Source organism: Danio aesculapii, chromosome 23 (assembly GCF_903798145.1).
Source record: "Danio aesculapii chromosome 23, fDanAes4.1, whole genome shotgun sequence".
Lineage (NCBI taxonomy): Eukaryota > Metazoa > Chordata > Actinopteri > Cypriniformes > Danionidae > Danio > Danio aesculapii.
In genome coordinates this window covers 41,338,774-41,356,500 of record NC_079457.1, presented here as the reverse complement: position 1 = coordinate 41,356,500, position 17,727 = coordinate 41,338,774, and the positions used below count along the sequence as shown (strand labels likewise).

Here is a 17,727-nt window from a genome sequence, read left to right as displayed (position 1 = left end):
CTTTGTGGAATCGACATGTTCAATGCGCATTTGTCTAACTCAGTGTTTCTCATTAGATGTAGCAATTTTTTCTTCAAAGCTACTTAAAGAGGCATTTAAACCCCAAACCGTCCTTTTATTTCCTCCTTTCTCTGTATTTTGCTCTCACCTCTTCACACTACTTGTCCACCAGCTCTTTCTCTGTCTCACTCGGCCAACTTCCCACTCTGGCTGCACGCGTCGTGTTGGGTTGCTATGCGACGGCGCTGTCGGTGGCGAGGTGGGTGTAGAGAGAGGGTTACTGGGTAAACAGAGTTGGAGAGACTCACTCGCTGGAGTCAGCGACTCCAAAGGTCCCTGCAGTGATCACAATTCCTGGCATATCCATCCATCCTCTTCTGACTCGTAATTGAATGTGTTGCTGTGATGTTTTTATACACCATGATGACTGCAGATGAGAATTTAGATAGCGGACGAGATAATGCTCAGTCATGAGAAACAGATAAACTCCATAAAACTCTAATTGAATTGTACTGATTGTGGGTACTTATAGATTTATGATAAAGCTGCTTCTTATGGTTTTTTTGAGCCTGATTGCTGTGTTTACAAGGCCATTTTTATGCACGTTTGGATCGCCCGAGCATGCAAACTTGCTGAGGCTAGGGAATAAACTGATATTGAAATATTAGTAATATAAGCTGGTATTTTATTTCATTTTAAGGCTGCTATTAAAATTCTGGTCTATTATAAGTTAAATAAATGAATAAATTTAAATACTACAAGTGGAATCACAACATTATATAGTACAGAATGACAAACTTTTAATAATAAAATCATAAATGATATAATGAAGTGTTTCTAATGTAAATGAATTGGATAATGGATTTGAAAATAATCCTTCTTTTTTTAACAATAGTATGAGTTAAGCCCAAGCAAGAATAGTAAAATCTACTTAATTTTAAACCTGATAAACCTAATTAAACTTTCACCATTTCAATGTTCTGTATCATGGTGTATCAATATAACACCACATCAGTATGGTGCTAAAAATACTGTATTATCCACTGACCTGAAAGAGAAAGCTGTATTGAACAAGCACTGAGGCCTTACTGAGAATGCAATGCATATTTGTGCTGTGTTATGAATGAACTTTTAGCACAACGACTGCCTACATGTTTCTCCTTAAATAGCAGAGGAAAATTTCATTGCTTAGTTTCTTCATAGCACTTTGAAGTATTAGATTTGTCTGTGGTATTTCGATTGCCCTAAAAATACCTAGCATATGTAGTAATAATAAATGTAATATTCATTCATTCATTTTCTTTTCGGCTTAGTCAATGGTTAGGAGGCCATGATGGACAGAGGCCAGTGGGCAAATTAGGCCAGGATGCTGGGTTAAACCCCTACTCTTTTTTGAAGGACATCCTGGAATTTTTAACAACCACAGAGAGTCAGAACCTCGGTTAACCAATTAATCTCATCCGAAAGACGGTGCTCACTGACAGTATAGAGTCCCCTTCACTATACTGGGGCATTAGGACCCACACAGACTGCAGGTTGAGCGCCACTAACACCACTTTTGGCAGCAACCTAGTTTTCCCATGTGGTCTCCTATCCAGATACTGACTGGGCACAGCACTGCTTAGTTTCAGTGGGTGACCATGTGAGAGTTGCAGAGCACTAGCTGCCGACTATAAGTCCATTCAAGAAATTTCTTCTCAATTAAATATTCTATGGTCATCTGTTGATTATTATAACAAAGTGGAAGCAATTGGGAATAACGCCAACTCAGCCATGAAGTGGTAGGTGATGTAATTTCACAGAGAGGGGTCAATGCATGCTGAAGTGCACAGTGTAATGGTTTTCCATGGCCAAGCAGCTGCATCCAAACCTTACATCATCAAGTCAATGCAAAATGTTCGATCTAGTGGTATAAATCTCGCCACCACTGGACTCTGGACAGTAGAGATGTGTTCTCTGGAGTGGACAAATCATGCTTCTCTGATTGCCAATCAGATGGATGAGTTTGGTTTTGGGTTTTGCAAGGAAAACAGTACTTGCCTGACTGCATTGTGCCGAGTGCAGAATTTTGGTGGAGGGAGATTATAGTGCAGGGTTGTTTTTCCTTTTAGTTCCAGTGAAAGAAACTCTTTATTTCAGCATACCAATATATTTTGGACAATTTCATGTTTCCAGCTTGGTGGGAATAGTTTGAGAATAGCCTCTTCCTGTTCCAACAACATGACCGCACACCTGTGCACAAAGCCAGGTCCATATGGACATGGTAAGGACATGGATGAGCAAGTTTGGAATGGGGGTACTTGACTTGCCTGCACAGAGTCCTGACCTCAACCCAAATGAGCACCTTTTGGATGAATTAGAATAAGCCTTTTCATCCAACATCAGTGCCTGACCTCATAAATGCACTTCTGGAATAATGGTCAAAAATGTCCATAAACTCTCCTAAACCTTGTGGAAAGCTTTCTAGAAGAGTTACAAATTAAAAAATCAAGATTGAGCTGCAATTAAAGTTCATGTCCATGTAAAGAAACACTTAGGGATGAACGCAGAGCTTACCATTTTCACATCCTCATGATTTATAAATTCCAGAAACATAATCCTTGGACAAATATATAAACACAGACCCAAATGTTTAGCCAAATCACTGTACAACTAACCAATCTCAATGCCCAAGAGGGGTGATAAATTTATAGATAGAGATATCTTCAAATATCTGTCATTAAACTGTTTCTTTTTTTTAGATTCCAGCTAGCCAGAAACATGTGGAAATGCTCAGATAGATTCTCTTCAAACTGCTGCTTCACAATGACAGAAGCTGACCTGAAGGAGAAAGCTGACAATAGGAGATGAATTTATACTGAACAAGTATTGAGGCCACACTGAGAATGCAATGCGCATTTGCCCTGTCTTACAAATGAACTCCTTTTCAATGACTGCCTACATAGTTCTGCAAAAATCAAAGTGCTGCATGAGTTTTCGCTAGTGGTTTTCAAACTCACAACAATAACAGAAAAAGTTTCAGCTATCTAATATATAATTTTATTCACAGCTCCTAAAGAAATTGTGCTTGGCATAACTGCAAAACTGATATATTTATTATAATAATGCAGTTTTATTAAAGTCCAAAATGAAAAGTTATTCATCATTTACTGGAGTTGCTATTATACTACATGTGTATGCTGTTTTGTCCGCACTAAGCTTTAGACAAAAAATATTTGTTTTGTTTATCACAATAACAAGTTATCACATTCAGCTGTCATTGAGACTGTCATCGGACATCTTCAGACAGGAGATCCAGTCTGAAGATATTCAAATCAGTGAATATATTACACTGATATATGTGGAGGGGTCTTTAGATGTTGTTTTTCATTGTTTTGATTATACTTTAGATTTATGATAGCTATCATCAAATTCTAGGAGCTGGTGCTACTGTAGGTGCACCCATTTTCTTGAAGCTACCACTTCAGGCTTTTGTACCCAACAGGAACCCATGCTCTGCTGCCAAGCATCTCTTTGTAGTACCATCCCAAAAGAGCAAAAACAATCCTAAATCACCTTTATTGTTCCATTCTGATGGAATGACTTGCCAAACTCTATGCCAACAGCTGAGTCTGCAGCCATTTTTAAGAGGCGTTTGAAAATGCATGTTTTAAATCAATACTTAACCTTTAATTTTCTAACAATAGCACTGGCCACTTATTTGCATTGGACACTGTTGGAAAAATGAGAATGAAGTTAGAGAACCCAGTCCAGGAGACTCGAACTAGCAGAATTTCTTTATTGAGACATGTTGGTTAGTCTGCAGTCAAACAGTGTCTTTAAAAAGTCCACGAGTCTACAGGAGTCTCTTACAAGTCTAACGCAAGTCTGAAACAAGTCCCATTTGAGACAGAGTTGTCCTGTCTATTATGTGTTTTAGGAGGGGGCAGAGATTGTGGAGACATTGAAAATGGGCATGACTAGTTTTAGTTAAAGATCTTGTTTTAGGGTCTTAAATAGATCCTGAGGTTTCACCTGCCCTGACCAGCTTGAAAGACAAAGACACAGTCATTGTGACCCTGCTTTTAGCATTTGCATCACTTTGGCTCAGCCCATTCACAGGAAGGCAATAGGTTTTAATGTCTCTCACACCTGAACTGCTATAGTTTTGAATAACAAAATATAATTAAAAACCAAAGAATATAACTTTTCAGTTATATCAGTTAGTTTATTTCCACAACACTTTCTTATAAACAATCCATGTTTCTAGGAAAACATTGTGCAATTCTTAGTGTGCTTCCGACAAGTGTTTTGTCTTGACACGCCATCTGACACAGTCTTTTCCTCTCCATATGCACCAGACAATTTCTTACAAATACTTTGTTTTTGGAAAAATGTTGTTCAAATGAGTATGCTTGAGCATGCTTCTATCAGGTTAGTGGGCTTGACAAACCACCTGTTGGTGATACACTTATTTCTCTCCATATGCACCAAACTCTTTCTTATAAACAATCCATGTTCCTGGGAAAACATTAGTGATACACTGCGGGTGGGGTACATTTAAGCAGGTTAGCTGTTGTCCAGGTTCAGTAGAAGTGATCTCAGTAAGTGTTACATTATATTAAGCGTCTGTTTCATTTGCTTAGATGTGTGTGTGTGTGTGTGTGTGTTTTGCAGGTTTTGCATTTGAAAGGCTTCTTTTATCCTCATTTGTACGTTACTTTGGATAAAAGTTTCTGCTAAATGTAAATGTTAAACATGAGCTGTGCAGTTGGGTCAAAATGAACAGCCTCAATAATATGTTTGATATAAAGTACAACATTCAACATTCAACATTCATAAAGTGAACATTCAGTTGTGCACAAAGAAAAGTGGACATATTAAGGATTTATGTAAAAAAAAGAAGTGATACATTGCACGGGACTATTCTGTGATACTTTTGCAAGTGTTTTTTTTTTAACTTAACACTTGGCTACTATACACTCACCGGCCACTTTATTAGGTATACCTTACTAGTACCGGGTTGGACCCCCTTTTGCCTTTAGAACTGCCTTAATCCTTCATGGCATAGATTTAACAAGGTACTGGAAATATTGCTCTAAGATTTTTGGTCCATATTGACATGATAGCATCACATGATGTGAATCTCCCGGTCCACCACATCTCAAAGGTGCTCTATTGGATTGAGATCTGGTGACTGTGGAGGCAGTGAACAGTGAACTCATTGTCATGTTCAAGAAACCAGTCTGAGATGATTCGCGCTTTATGACATGGTGTGTTATCCTACTGGAAGTAGGTGTGTACATTGTGGTCATAAAGGCATGGACATGGTGAGCAACAATACTCAGGCTGTGGCGTTGACACAATGCTCAATTGGTACTAATGGGCCCAAAGTGTGCCAAGAAAATATCCCCAACCCCATTACACCACCATAATCAGCCCGAACCGTTGATACTAGGCAGGATGCATCCATGCTTTTATGTTGTTGACGCCAAATTCTGACCCCACCAACAAGGCATTCGCGTCCACAGAACTGCTGTTCACTAGATATTTTCTCTTTTTCAGACTATTCTCTGTAAACCCTTGAGATGGTTGTGCATGAAAATCCCAGTAGATCAGCAGTTTCTGAAATACTCAGACCAGCCCGTCTGGCACCAACAACCATCCCACATTCAAAGTCACTTAAATCCCCTGTCTTCCCCATTCTGATGCTCAGTTTGAACTGCAGCAGATCGTCTTGACCATGTCTACATGCCTAAATGCGTTGAGTTTCTGCCATGTCATTGTGATTGGCTAATTGGAAATTTGTAAAAAAACTAGCAGTTGGACAGGTGTACCTAATAAAGTGGCCGGTGAGTGTATGTATGAACAGAAGACTATATAATAAACAACGAGTTGCTTTGCATCTTGCTCAAACACATTTATGCTTCCACAAGAACCAATGACCTTTGTTTTTATGTCACAAAAACACATGCATTAAGCAATTACTTCAACTTTTAAGCTCTTGTGGCTTTGGAATGAGGTAAAGATTAAGTAAAACAATGACAAACCATTCCTTTTTTAATTCTATCCCTTAAAATAAGTATTTTTTGTATAGTGACAGATGAATGTATGGTTGCTAGAACATCAGATGCGCATCGTTGTGTAAATTTCATTTCAGTGGTTACTCTAAACCTAAAATAAAGGAACACAAAAGGTTTGGAAACCTTGACACCGCCACCTGTGTCACGGTTGAGAAGATGTGAAAGCTTTCGGACCGGCTTTATGTATAGAGATGGCTAACAGCTGTCATCGGGGACTGCTCTGTTGACAGGTGATAACAAAAAAACTGATGCTCCTGATGCTAATTGTCACACAATAAGTGAAGTTTGCCTCTAAGTGCAAGTGGAAGCAGAACTAATCCTGTTACATGGCCATGACAAAGCAGAGACAACAGGAGAGGAGAGGAAAGCAGAGGGGGCGGAGATGAAGTGACGCTGAATAAGGCTGACACTGTGAAGATGAGGCCCTGAAAATGGAAGTCCATTAGTGTCTCTCCCGTCTCTCTCCAGCAATGCGTGTCCAGCGGAGTTTCAGTGCGCGGACCGCAGATCCACAGATCTCTGCTATATATGCACTGTTTTCAGCAGGCAGGGCGTGGACGTATCATTCTGTCAGCCTGAACGTACACAGATATACCTGTTCTGCTGCAGGACATCGAGATCCGAGAGCAATGGGGGTGGAGGCTGGATGGAGAATAGGAAGAGAGAGAGAGGGAGAGAGAGAGGGAGGTTAGGAAGTAGCAGAAGGAGAGAGAAGGAATTCTGGTACAGCTTGCCGCATTGTCAAGGACACACCAAGGGGAGATGGAGAGAGAGAGTGAGTGAGAAGGGTGGGGGGAGAAAGAGAGGTGGGGTGTTTGAAAAGCAAGAGATTCTTTAAAGCGAGCGAATGGATGCGGGCATAGCTACTCAGCAGTTTTGCTTAAAGGGACAGTTCGCACAGACATGAAAATGCTGTCTACATTGGCTCATCCATCCCTAACCTGTACGAGTTTATTATTTCTCTTTAAGACAAAAGGAGACATTTGAAAGATGTTCTGTTTGCTCTTTTCCATACTTTTACAGTCAATATGGACTACTATTTTGAAGCTTATTATTTAATATTTACTGGTTCCAAATCGTTATAACTTGCTTTATTCTGTTGAACGCAAAAGGTTTTATTTTGTTGTTGAAGAAAGCGGAGTAACTCATACTATGTAAGTCAATGGTTACAGGTTTCCAGCTTTCTTCAGAATATTTTTTAAAATCCAACAGGTTTGGAACAAGTAATTGATGACACAATCGTCAGTTTGGGGTGAACTTTGTGTTTAAGTATTATGCTTGCTGTATAGTATTACAGGCAAGTGATATAGATGATTGGTGATCAAATTGCATAAGTGCATATACTGTAATCTGATCTTTTGACATGAGCTGATTATGATAACTATGATTTCTGTGTCTCAGTGTGGCCTGAATGCATTATATGTTCCACACAAACTCCTTTTCTACAAGTGCTATGAGGTTCAGTCACTGAGTACACTTACATGGACACCTATACTCCGATTTTAATACGATTAAGGCAATAGTCTGATTAAGAATCTTCCATGTAGACAGCAGGTTTGGATTAATTTAATCCAATTAAGAACTAAACAGAAATCGAATTAAGACATATGGAGGATGCCGATTTTAGTCGCATTATTAGGTATACCTTACTAGTACCGGGTAGGACCCGGTTATTATTATAGTCGCATCACTATTCTCTGTACCTACCATGTCAGTGAAGGACCACAGACCCCTGCATTGCAAAATGCAGAGGTTTTTTCCCCATATGGCATACAGTATCAAACTCCAGTAAAACAAAACCCTTCCAGTAGTTTTTGCTCGCATTTAATATCTCATTTATCATGGGAGGCATGCATGAAATGTTCCTGAATAAAAGTGAAAGTGTCAAACTGCAAATAAAGTCCACAAATTAAAAATGAAACACCCGAAATTACATAAAACTCGCATGGTGATGCAAGGACGTTAATCGATCTCTAACATGTTAAACGGGATCATGAAAGGAACATTCAAAAGCAACTCATGTAAACACCTTAATCATATTATTGTCTTATTCAGATTAAGGCAAATAATTCAATTACTGATATCCATGTAAACATGGTCACTGTCAAGTTACTTTTTAAAATCCATGTGGTAAAAATCTGTCAGTTTTTTTAATCAAACTGTCACTTCAGTAAACAAAGATTCAGCAAATCGATTGTTTCACAAATTATACAATGAGAGCTAATTAAGATTTTCAGTGGGAAAATGGCTTGATTTTATTTTGATCATCTTTTATCACTGTTAACGAGCTAACTACAGTGGATCAGTAAGTTATCAAATAAAAATCATTCTATTTGATTTAGAGAATTAAATCATTTGGAAAATTTCTGGTTGATTTTGTCAACCAGTTAAATGACACATCATGACAGAATTATTAGTGTTTTTCTCTATAAAAACTTTGACTGCAGTTAGATGAGTCTAATTAATGAATGGGTTTATATAGTCTAGTGAACCGAATCAACTTGAAATACTTTTCATTTTGTTAAGAATAGCAACCAATTAATTTAGAACTCATTGGAAATAATTGTGTGAAATCAGAAAAAGTTAAGCAAAAGTTTTCTTTAAAGAGCACATATTTTACCCCTTTTATAAGATGTTAAATAAGACTTTAGTGTCTCCAGAATGTGTCTGTAAAGTTTCAGCTCAAAATACCCATCAGATTATTTATTATATCCCCCATAATCTGCCCATTTTGGTGTTTGAGTATACTGTAGCTGTTTTTGTAGCCTGTGGCTTTAAATGAAAATGAGCTGCTTCTCCCTGCCCACCTTTACCATGTGCGTGTCTGCTTCTCATCATGCGTTACATCAGATAAACAGCACAGTGACAGAGACAGACTCTGAAGCTGAAATACAGCATATTCGACAAAAATAATTTATTTAATGAATTTGCGGTGGAGTTTGTTCAAGCCTTACTGAAATGATGAGTCTCACTCAAATGCTGTTTGCAGTACACACACATACACACACGCAAACACACGCACACACACACACACACACACACACACACACACACACACACACACACACACACACACACACACACACACACACACACATTAGCGTTTACTGACACCATGTGATCATAAGCAACACAATAGGGTATTGAAATTTATTCCGAAGGCATTTGTAATGATGGTTAGTAATGTGGTCACCAATATACTGTAAATGACATATCTTATCTGAAATATTTGTTGATAAACTGACAATATTTTAGACAAGAGTGAAATACCTAATAAAATAATAACATCAATATTAACCAATTAACCAAAACATCAATATTAACAAGATAAATGTCCAATACAAGCAAGTAGAAATAATGTATTTTCTTTTTTCCAAGAGCTCTATTATCGAATTTAAAACTATGTTTAGTCTGCTTCCCCATACCTCCCAAAGCTAAAGAAGTAGACTTTAAAATATTCAATGATATTTACCCATCTTCAGAGTTTCTTAGATAGAGATTTAACTTTGATTACAACAATTTTACGTTCTGTGAGGTTGACATTGAAATGACTGCACATTTATTTTTTGACTGTTAATTTGGCAAAACCTTCTGGTCTGATTCATTCCAGTGGTTAAAAAGTTTCTCTCAAGTTGTCCTCCCAGTTTTCTAAAAATGATATTTTATGTGGTTTATTAGGGGAAGATGTTAATATTCAATTTGTATTGAACAATATTCTACTTTTGGAGTAAATTTTATATTAATAAATGCATAACCTCTTTCCAAGAGGAATTTTGGTTATACTGTAAATCCTTATAGTTGCTCAAGTCAAACTTTGGAAGAAGAAAAAATGAAATTAATAGAAGACCAGGTAGTGTAAATGTTTTTTTTTTTTTTGGTTGTGATTGTGTGTCCATTCTACAGTGTTTAAAGTGTTTTATTTAATTGTATTATTATCTTATTGATTTGATTATTATTTGTGCTCTGTTCTGTAAATGTAGATGAAAGTTGTTAATCAAATTTTGCCCTATTGAATTTGTGTTATAACACAATTAAAAAAAACATGTGGCCGTGGTGATTATAGCGGTTAAGAATGACTTTTTTACATTAAAAATATTTTAAACTTATAAAAATCGCAGAGAGTTGGAACAAATATTTTAATTCCAGTTTATTTGTTTATTAGTTTATTATTATAGGAACATGGCGTCTGTCAATCAATTCGGTGGGCGAATAAAACCGCACTCCTACTTCACTTTGCAGTGGGCCTCAAAATGACTAGGATTGGGTCCTAGCTTAATGTCAGGAAACTTTAAAAAAGAGACTTGTTGGGTTTATATCACTGCAATATGACAATGGACACACTATACCTACACAGAGATCTGTCCAAACAGCTTACAAAAATTGATTTTTATCATAGGTGCCCTTTAAGAACTTAAAGCGTTATCAATGTTTTTTTCTCTCAAACAAATTCTTAGTTAAAATCAGTCTATTTCACAAACAAATTGGTCCACTTAATTTCATAAACCGAATGAATAAATGCTGCAGATCTATCAGAACATATGCATAAGCTACCTGAGTTTGTCATCCCAATTCATTTTCTGTTCATCTTAACTCTGTCTCTCTATCTACATTCATACGTCCACTTGTCATCTAGAGTGTTGTATTAGCATGCATTTCTATATGGTAATAGCACGGTTTAGTGCTGAGTGCTGGTATGGAGTGACTGTGATCAGTGTATAACCCTCTTTCTAGCTGGACTGATGTTCTGACTCACTGTATACATAACAGCCCATACATTCTTCCTTTGTCCACTTAAAGTGTTTTCCGGTTGGATTGTCCTGTCCTCGTCAGTCCTTGAAGCATGTTCAGCGCATACACACATGCACGCTCGCAGACTGACGTCAATAGTGCCTCATTCAGCTGAGCTGTAATGCTGGGTTTCTCTCCGAGTGACTCTACAGACTTCAACGCTGACTGAAAGCATCATGCATTTTCTCCCAGGCTCCAAAAAGACTTGCACAGCAGACCAATCAAAAATCTATTATAAAGCTCTCGTGGCCCGCACCGAATCAATGACATCATCTGTAGCTGGGCGAAAAGGTGCCCGAAGACAGGAAGTTGAAGAACGGCACGATTTGTGCTTGATGTCTTCATCGCCATGGAAACTGCACAAATCTATGAAAGAGAGAATAAGAGAAAGATTCAGAAAGACTGAAAGACGTAAATGGTCGGGGAAAGGGGGAACATAAAACGCAATATGTTGTCGCTTTTTCATCTTCATCCATCTCTTCTTCTCTCAGGCCCTCGTTCTATATGAAATCCCTCTGAAATGAGCAGAAACACGCGATTAATTATTTACTCCAGAAATTCAATATATGTGGCTCGGTCAGACTGGCATGGCTTCTTATTTTGGAACAGGCTACTTTTATAGATTGATACTTTCTAGTCGGTTGTGCTTTGATATCAGTTTGTGTTGTTATTTAGCTTCCCTTCATGGCTCTCCTGTGAATCTTTGGTTAAATGTGTTATTTTAATGTGTGGTGATAATAGGAAAGGGAAGCCGTGCATATGCTATTAAAGGTGTCACTTAGCTCCGTGGTGTATTTGAGGCTAGCGCTTGTGTGAAATGTTACTGGAGGTGTTCGCAGTAGGAGACTATGAACTCTTACACATGCACTTTTGAAAGAACGGTTTGGTCCAGACTGCAGTGATGAAAGACTGGCAAACACAGGCTCTTCTAAACGCTCTCTGTCTGTCTGTCTCTCGCTCTGTATGAAAAAAATGTAGGGACCACTTCAAATTCTCAGTTTTTAAGGATTTATTAGGGATTATTTTGAGTAAAATGTTAATATTGATTTGTTCTTAAAGGTCTAACAAAGAGTTTCAAGTGAAAATATGGTCATTTACAGCATTTTGGTGCAAGGTTATTGAATCTAAACTTACAGAGCCATTAAATATCAAATTACATCACGAGCTAGACAGTCAATGTAACCTATTCTGATTAGAGTACTGCAGTGAGTGAAGTTGATTGGATGTTTTAAAGGGCACCTATGAGGAAAATCCTCTTTTGGAAGCTGTTTGGACAGAACTGTGTGTAGGTATAGTGTGTCATATTGGGGTGATATAAAGACAATAAGTCTCATATTTAAATTTCCAGATGTTTAAAAATAGGATCCAAATCCCTCCCATTTTGATGCCCACCGCAACGTGATGTAGGAGTGAGGTTTCCCCGCCCACCAAATTGATTGACAGCCGCGTATTAACATGTCTAATACGTATAATCATATCAACAAGACAGGACGTGCGCAAAGCAACTGGGATTAAAAGATCTGTATATCAAATGTGATCAAGAATGATTTGTACAAGTTTTAAACGTTTTTAAATCAGTGCATGTTTGTTATGAATTACAGTGATTTTTACAGTCTTTATCGCCACAGCCGCAAGACGCTTCAATCCCGGTTTGTGGTCATTAAATGAGGTTTATTTTGCACATTAACATAACGGATTTCCATACAGCAGTGGATATTAACGTGTAACCTGTCACATTTGCCATGCAAAAACAGTGCAGAGTTAAACATGCTGTGTGTGTCCCTGCTGTGTGTTTGTCTGTGTGGGTGAACTTTGTAACAACATTGTATGTGACTCATCATTGCAGAAAGGCTTGAATTTTTTATTTTAATTAGAACATGCAAAAAGGTACACAAATTGGGATCATACAAATACAAAGAAAATGAAGCATCAATAAAAACAACAAAAAACAAAAACAACAACAATATAGTCAGGTACTGGCAGGTGCATGTATATATATATATATATATATATATATATATATATATATATATATATATATATATATATATATATATATATATATGTATGTATGTATGTATGTATGTATGTATGTATGTATGTGTGTATATGTGTATATGTGTGTGTGTGTGTGTGTGTGTGTGTGTGTGTGTGTGTGTGTGTGTGTGTGTGTGTGTGTGCGTGTGTGTGCGTGCGTGCGTGCCTGCGTGCGTGCGTGCGTGCGTGCGTGCGTGTGTGCGTGTGTGTGTGTGTGCGTGTGTTTGTGTGTATGTGCATGTCAAGGTAACTTGGTGGACAGGTCAGAGTACATACATAAGGGACAATAACAGTTAATAAATGAATGAAGTATCATAGATATAAATAAAACAGATAGAAATAAACCAGTCAGGGGTAATGTAAGATAGTAATAATGATAGTAAAAAGAAAGAAAGGACAACAGTAATAATAACTGACAACAATAATAATAATAATAAATCACTAATACTACACCAACTACTACTACAGAAAATTACTAATATTACAACTACTAATGCTGCTACTACAGAGGAAGGCTTGAATGAACTCCACAACAAATACATCAATTAAAAAAGTTCTTACTGTAGTATTTCTCACAAACGTTACTTGAGATCTGCTTTCTTCATGTCTGTCACTGTGCTGTTTATCTGATGCAGCCAGAGACTGAGGCACACTCTGACAGGCACGTGGGAACGGTGGGTGGGGAGAACCAGTATTAAAGGCGCAGGCAACAAAAACAGCTAGAATGAGTTCAGAGCAGAAAATCTAATATTCTGAAAGGTATAATGAATAATCTGATGGGTGTTTTGAGCTGAAACTGTACAGACACATTCTGGAGACACAAAAGACTTATCTTAAATGTTGAAAAAGGTATAATAGGCGTCCTTTAAACAAAATAGCTGTTTGACAAGAGTTATGTTAGTCGTGTGTTTTACATGTCTAATTTACAGATGCAATACATTATTTTCTCCCCAACTGTTTACATTCACAAACATGTCCACCTATAGATATGTCAGGAAAAAAGGACTAACTAGTGTACTTAATTAGAGTTTTTTTGTGCACACACTTCTAACGATTTTAAGATTACAAAGAGCAAGGTAACATGACCAAGACTTCATCAGGGCACAGTCAAATTAATACTGATGTTCTGTTTGCTGTCATCAAAGTAAGATTCATTCCAGTCTGAAATTTTCTCTTGAAGTTTTGTCAGTCATAAAACATTTCAGATCAGTGTTTTTATAGATGTTTTGACAATACAGAGTCACTGTACAAGCAAATGGCAAAATCCAGAATTCTGTCACTCATAGCACTTTATGAAAAACAAAGTACGCAAAATAAAGACAGAATGTGGCAAGTGGTTGAAAACTCCTTATGCATCACACACGTACACACTTTAATTTGCTGTTATACTTATATAAAATCCAGAAACTAAGTTTTTTGCACAGACCTATCTAAAGGGCAACTGATGATTAACAGTAAAAATTACAAAAAAAAAAAATACAACAGGGGAAAATCACCAACAATCAAAACTGCATTATTTTATTGTGTCATGGTTTTGCAATCAAAAGATATTGTTTTTCTTTGTATTGAGAGCACTTTATGACAAACAAAGTATGCAAAACAAAGACAGAATGTGGCAGATGGTTGAAAACTCCTTGAGTAATCTTGCTGGTTTCTATGCCTGGTATGCACCTTTCCCAGGCTGCTGTTTGTCGAGTGTGTGTGTTTGTGTGTGTCCATATTTTTGACATAGCTACTGCCAGACTCTGTTTAGGATTATTGAAGTTATGTGACAACAGTATTGCAACCAAAGTATCAAAATGCCACTGATTTCCTGAAATAAACGTTGAATTCCAGGATAATCCTTTTGAAAAGGAGGTGAACTATCCTTTCTCTCCATGCAATGTATTGGATATCTTTTATTTTCTTTTTTGAGGAAAGAGAGAGGAGAACAAAATGATTACTGCTTGAAATGACTCAGAATAGTTTAGTGATTTTTTTTCAACAAGGATTAATTATTACGCATTGGTTAGTGTAATCAGTGTGCAGGTTTTCTAAGATTCTGATGGATTTTTAGAATATGAAAACAAAAAAATACATAGTAATATCTCAAAGACTTCAAATGAGGTACAAGCTTTAAAGGCTCCGCCCTCTTCTGCAAAGGGGGCAGGGAGAAGAAGCTTATTAATATTTAAAGAGACACTCAAAAACAGTGTTTAGCCTCCTTCCAAAAATAGGAATTTGCAACATGATGTAATAAATGATCTGTGGGGTATTTTGAGCACCTTGTAATATAATAGAACTGAGATAGAGCCACTGCCATATCACGCTGCAGCCCAAGATTACTCACTAAAGCTAAACAGGGTTGAGCCTGGTAAGTACCTGGATGGCAACCACATGGGAAAATTAGGTTGCTGTTGGAAGGGGTTTTAGTGAGACCAGCAGGGGGTGCTCAATCTGTGGTCCGTGTGAGTCTTAATTCCCCAGTAATAATGAAAAGGACACCATATGTTCAGTGTGCACCATCTTTTGGATGAGATGTTAAACCGAAGTTCTGACTGTCTGTGGTCATTAAAAATCTCATAGCATTTTTTGTAAAGAGTAGGCGTGTAACCCCAGTGTCTTCGCCAAATTCCCTCCATTGGCCCTTACCCATCATGGCCCTCCAGTCATCCCCATCCACCGAATTGGCTCTATCACTGTCTGTCCACTCCACCAATAGCTGGTGTGTGGTGAGCGCTCAGGCGCCGTTTTCCTGTGGCTGTCTTCGCATCATCCAAATGGATGCTGCACACTGGTGGTGGTGTGGATATATATATATCTATATATATGTATATATGTAGTGATGACCTGATTTTACTCTTCTTTTTTCCTTTTAGGTTTGTCAGATAACCCAACAGATCTGGAGAAACGCAGACAGGCATTTGGACAAAACTTCATACCCCCGAAAAAGCCCAAGACCTTCCTTCAGTTGGTGTGGGAGGCATTACAAGACGTGACCCTCATCATTCTGGAGGTGGCAGCCATCATCTCCCTAGCCCTGTCCTTCTATCAGCCACCCGGAGAGGACAGTGAAGGTGAGAGGATAGGGATGTTGGAGGGATGAGATGTGTAGAGGAAGGGAGTTAAAGGGACGCTGTGGGTCGAGGAAATGATGGATCGAGAGTGGGAGGAAAGAGAGAGAGAGAAAGGAATGAATCAAGGGAGTGTGGGAGGAAAAGGTGAGAATAAAGGTGAGAAAATGGAGTGAGAAAAGAGGATGTTAAGCAGGCATGCAGAAAAAGAGAAAACAAGAGGGAGGAGTTTAAGAGTGCTGGGGAAAAATAAACAGGACAACATGTAGCTTTGAGTCAATGAGTTCTGAAAGTTTTATGTGATAGTGTATTGAGAGAGTTGAGTTGACTTTATTGGAACCCGTAGGTAGATTCTTTTTGCAGCAAAGTTTGGCATTTGATACAAATAATTAATTTAAACATACAGTTGAAGTCAGAAATATTAGCCCCCCTGTTTATTTTTTTCCCTAATTTCTGTTTAATAGAAATTTTTTTCAACACATTTCTAAATATAATAGTTTTAATAATTCATTTCTAATAACTGATTTGTTTTGTCTTTGCTATGATGACAGTAAATAATATTTTACTAGATATTTTTCAAGACACTTTTATACAGCTTAAAGTGACATTTAAAGGCTTAACCAGGTTAATTAGGTTAACTAGGCGGGTTAGGGTAATTAGGCAAGTTATTTTGACCTTAAAATGTTTTTAAAAAAAATTAAAAACTGCTTTTATTTTAGCCGAAATAAAACAAATAAGACTTTCTCCAGAAGAAAAAATATTATCAGACATACTGTGAAAATTTCCTTGCTCTGTTAAACATCATTTAAAAAATATATGTTTAAGCCACATTAAATATTTGCATTTCTGAACATTGAAGCGCTACTCGACATCATGATCCAAGTCCTATTGCGCAGCATATCTCATGAGACATTCTGTCTCCACTCTATAATACATAGGGATTGAAGTTGTGAAGTGTCCACGTCAGGGGGGAGATCTTAATAAATTGCTGTTATTACATGAAACCTTTTGGATTTTCACTCTAGATTCATTGTCAAGGTTTAAATGAGGAGTTTGACATTCGTCCTTTTCTTTAATAATTCTTTTATTTTTAATTAGGTGTTTGGGTAAAGGTTTATTGGCTATATTTTGATGTATATTTTGTTCTTTTTCCTTGTTATATTGTTATAAATTTATAGTTATATAGTTATAAGTTATAAATGTGTGTTTTTTTCTTGTGTGTTGTTTTTCTTTTTTTCTTGTTTTGAGATAATAGGAGATCATGTGATCTGGAAGTCTACAAAAAGGAGCAACTTACTGTGATAAACAATGTCTGATGAAGAGCGGTGTGCTCGAAACATTACACGCTTTGTGTCAGCCTTTTTTAATTTAATAAATTTGCATTTTTGGAGCTTTGGTGTCTCTGCCTTTTTGAATGTATATTTTGCACAGATATATTTATAAAATTAATATTTTAGTCACCAAATTGAAAAATAATACAATTAAATTAAAGCAAAATATTGCAAAAAATAAAATAAAATACAACCACCAAATCTTAACTACATTTTTCTTTTTCTTTTTTTTTTTTTTTTTTTGCTTCTCTTGATTTTTCCTCCTTTTCAAATTTGTATTTAATATTTTTCTATACCATATAAATTTGGCTGTACTAGTTTTTGGACTGTTATCGTAAGTTATTTTGTTAGATAAGCTCCAGATTTGGCTTCAGTGCTGACTAACCTAATGTATATGCACAAATATAATATTGTATAGCTTCCTATTAAAAATACGAATTTAAGAGAGGTTTGTGA

At 37.0% G+C, this 17,727-nt stretch overlaps 1 protein-coding gene across 5 annotated transcripts in view; it reads left to right on the top strand.

The window, feature by feature from the left end:
- Positions 1–17,727, top strand: part of atp2b3b (ATPase plasma membrane Ca2+ transporting 3b) — a 116,522-nt gene that overhangs the window by 24,408 nt on the left and 74,387 nt on the right. For all 5 annotated transcript variants that reach the window (XM_056448750.1, XM_056448749.1, XM_056448754.1 and 2 more), the window contains exon 3: positions 15,746–15,943. In XM_056448750.1, the coding sequence (XP_056304725.1) occupies positions 15,746–15,943 (198 nt within the window). The remainder of the gene's footprint in view (positions 1–15,745; positions 15,944–17,727) is intronic.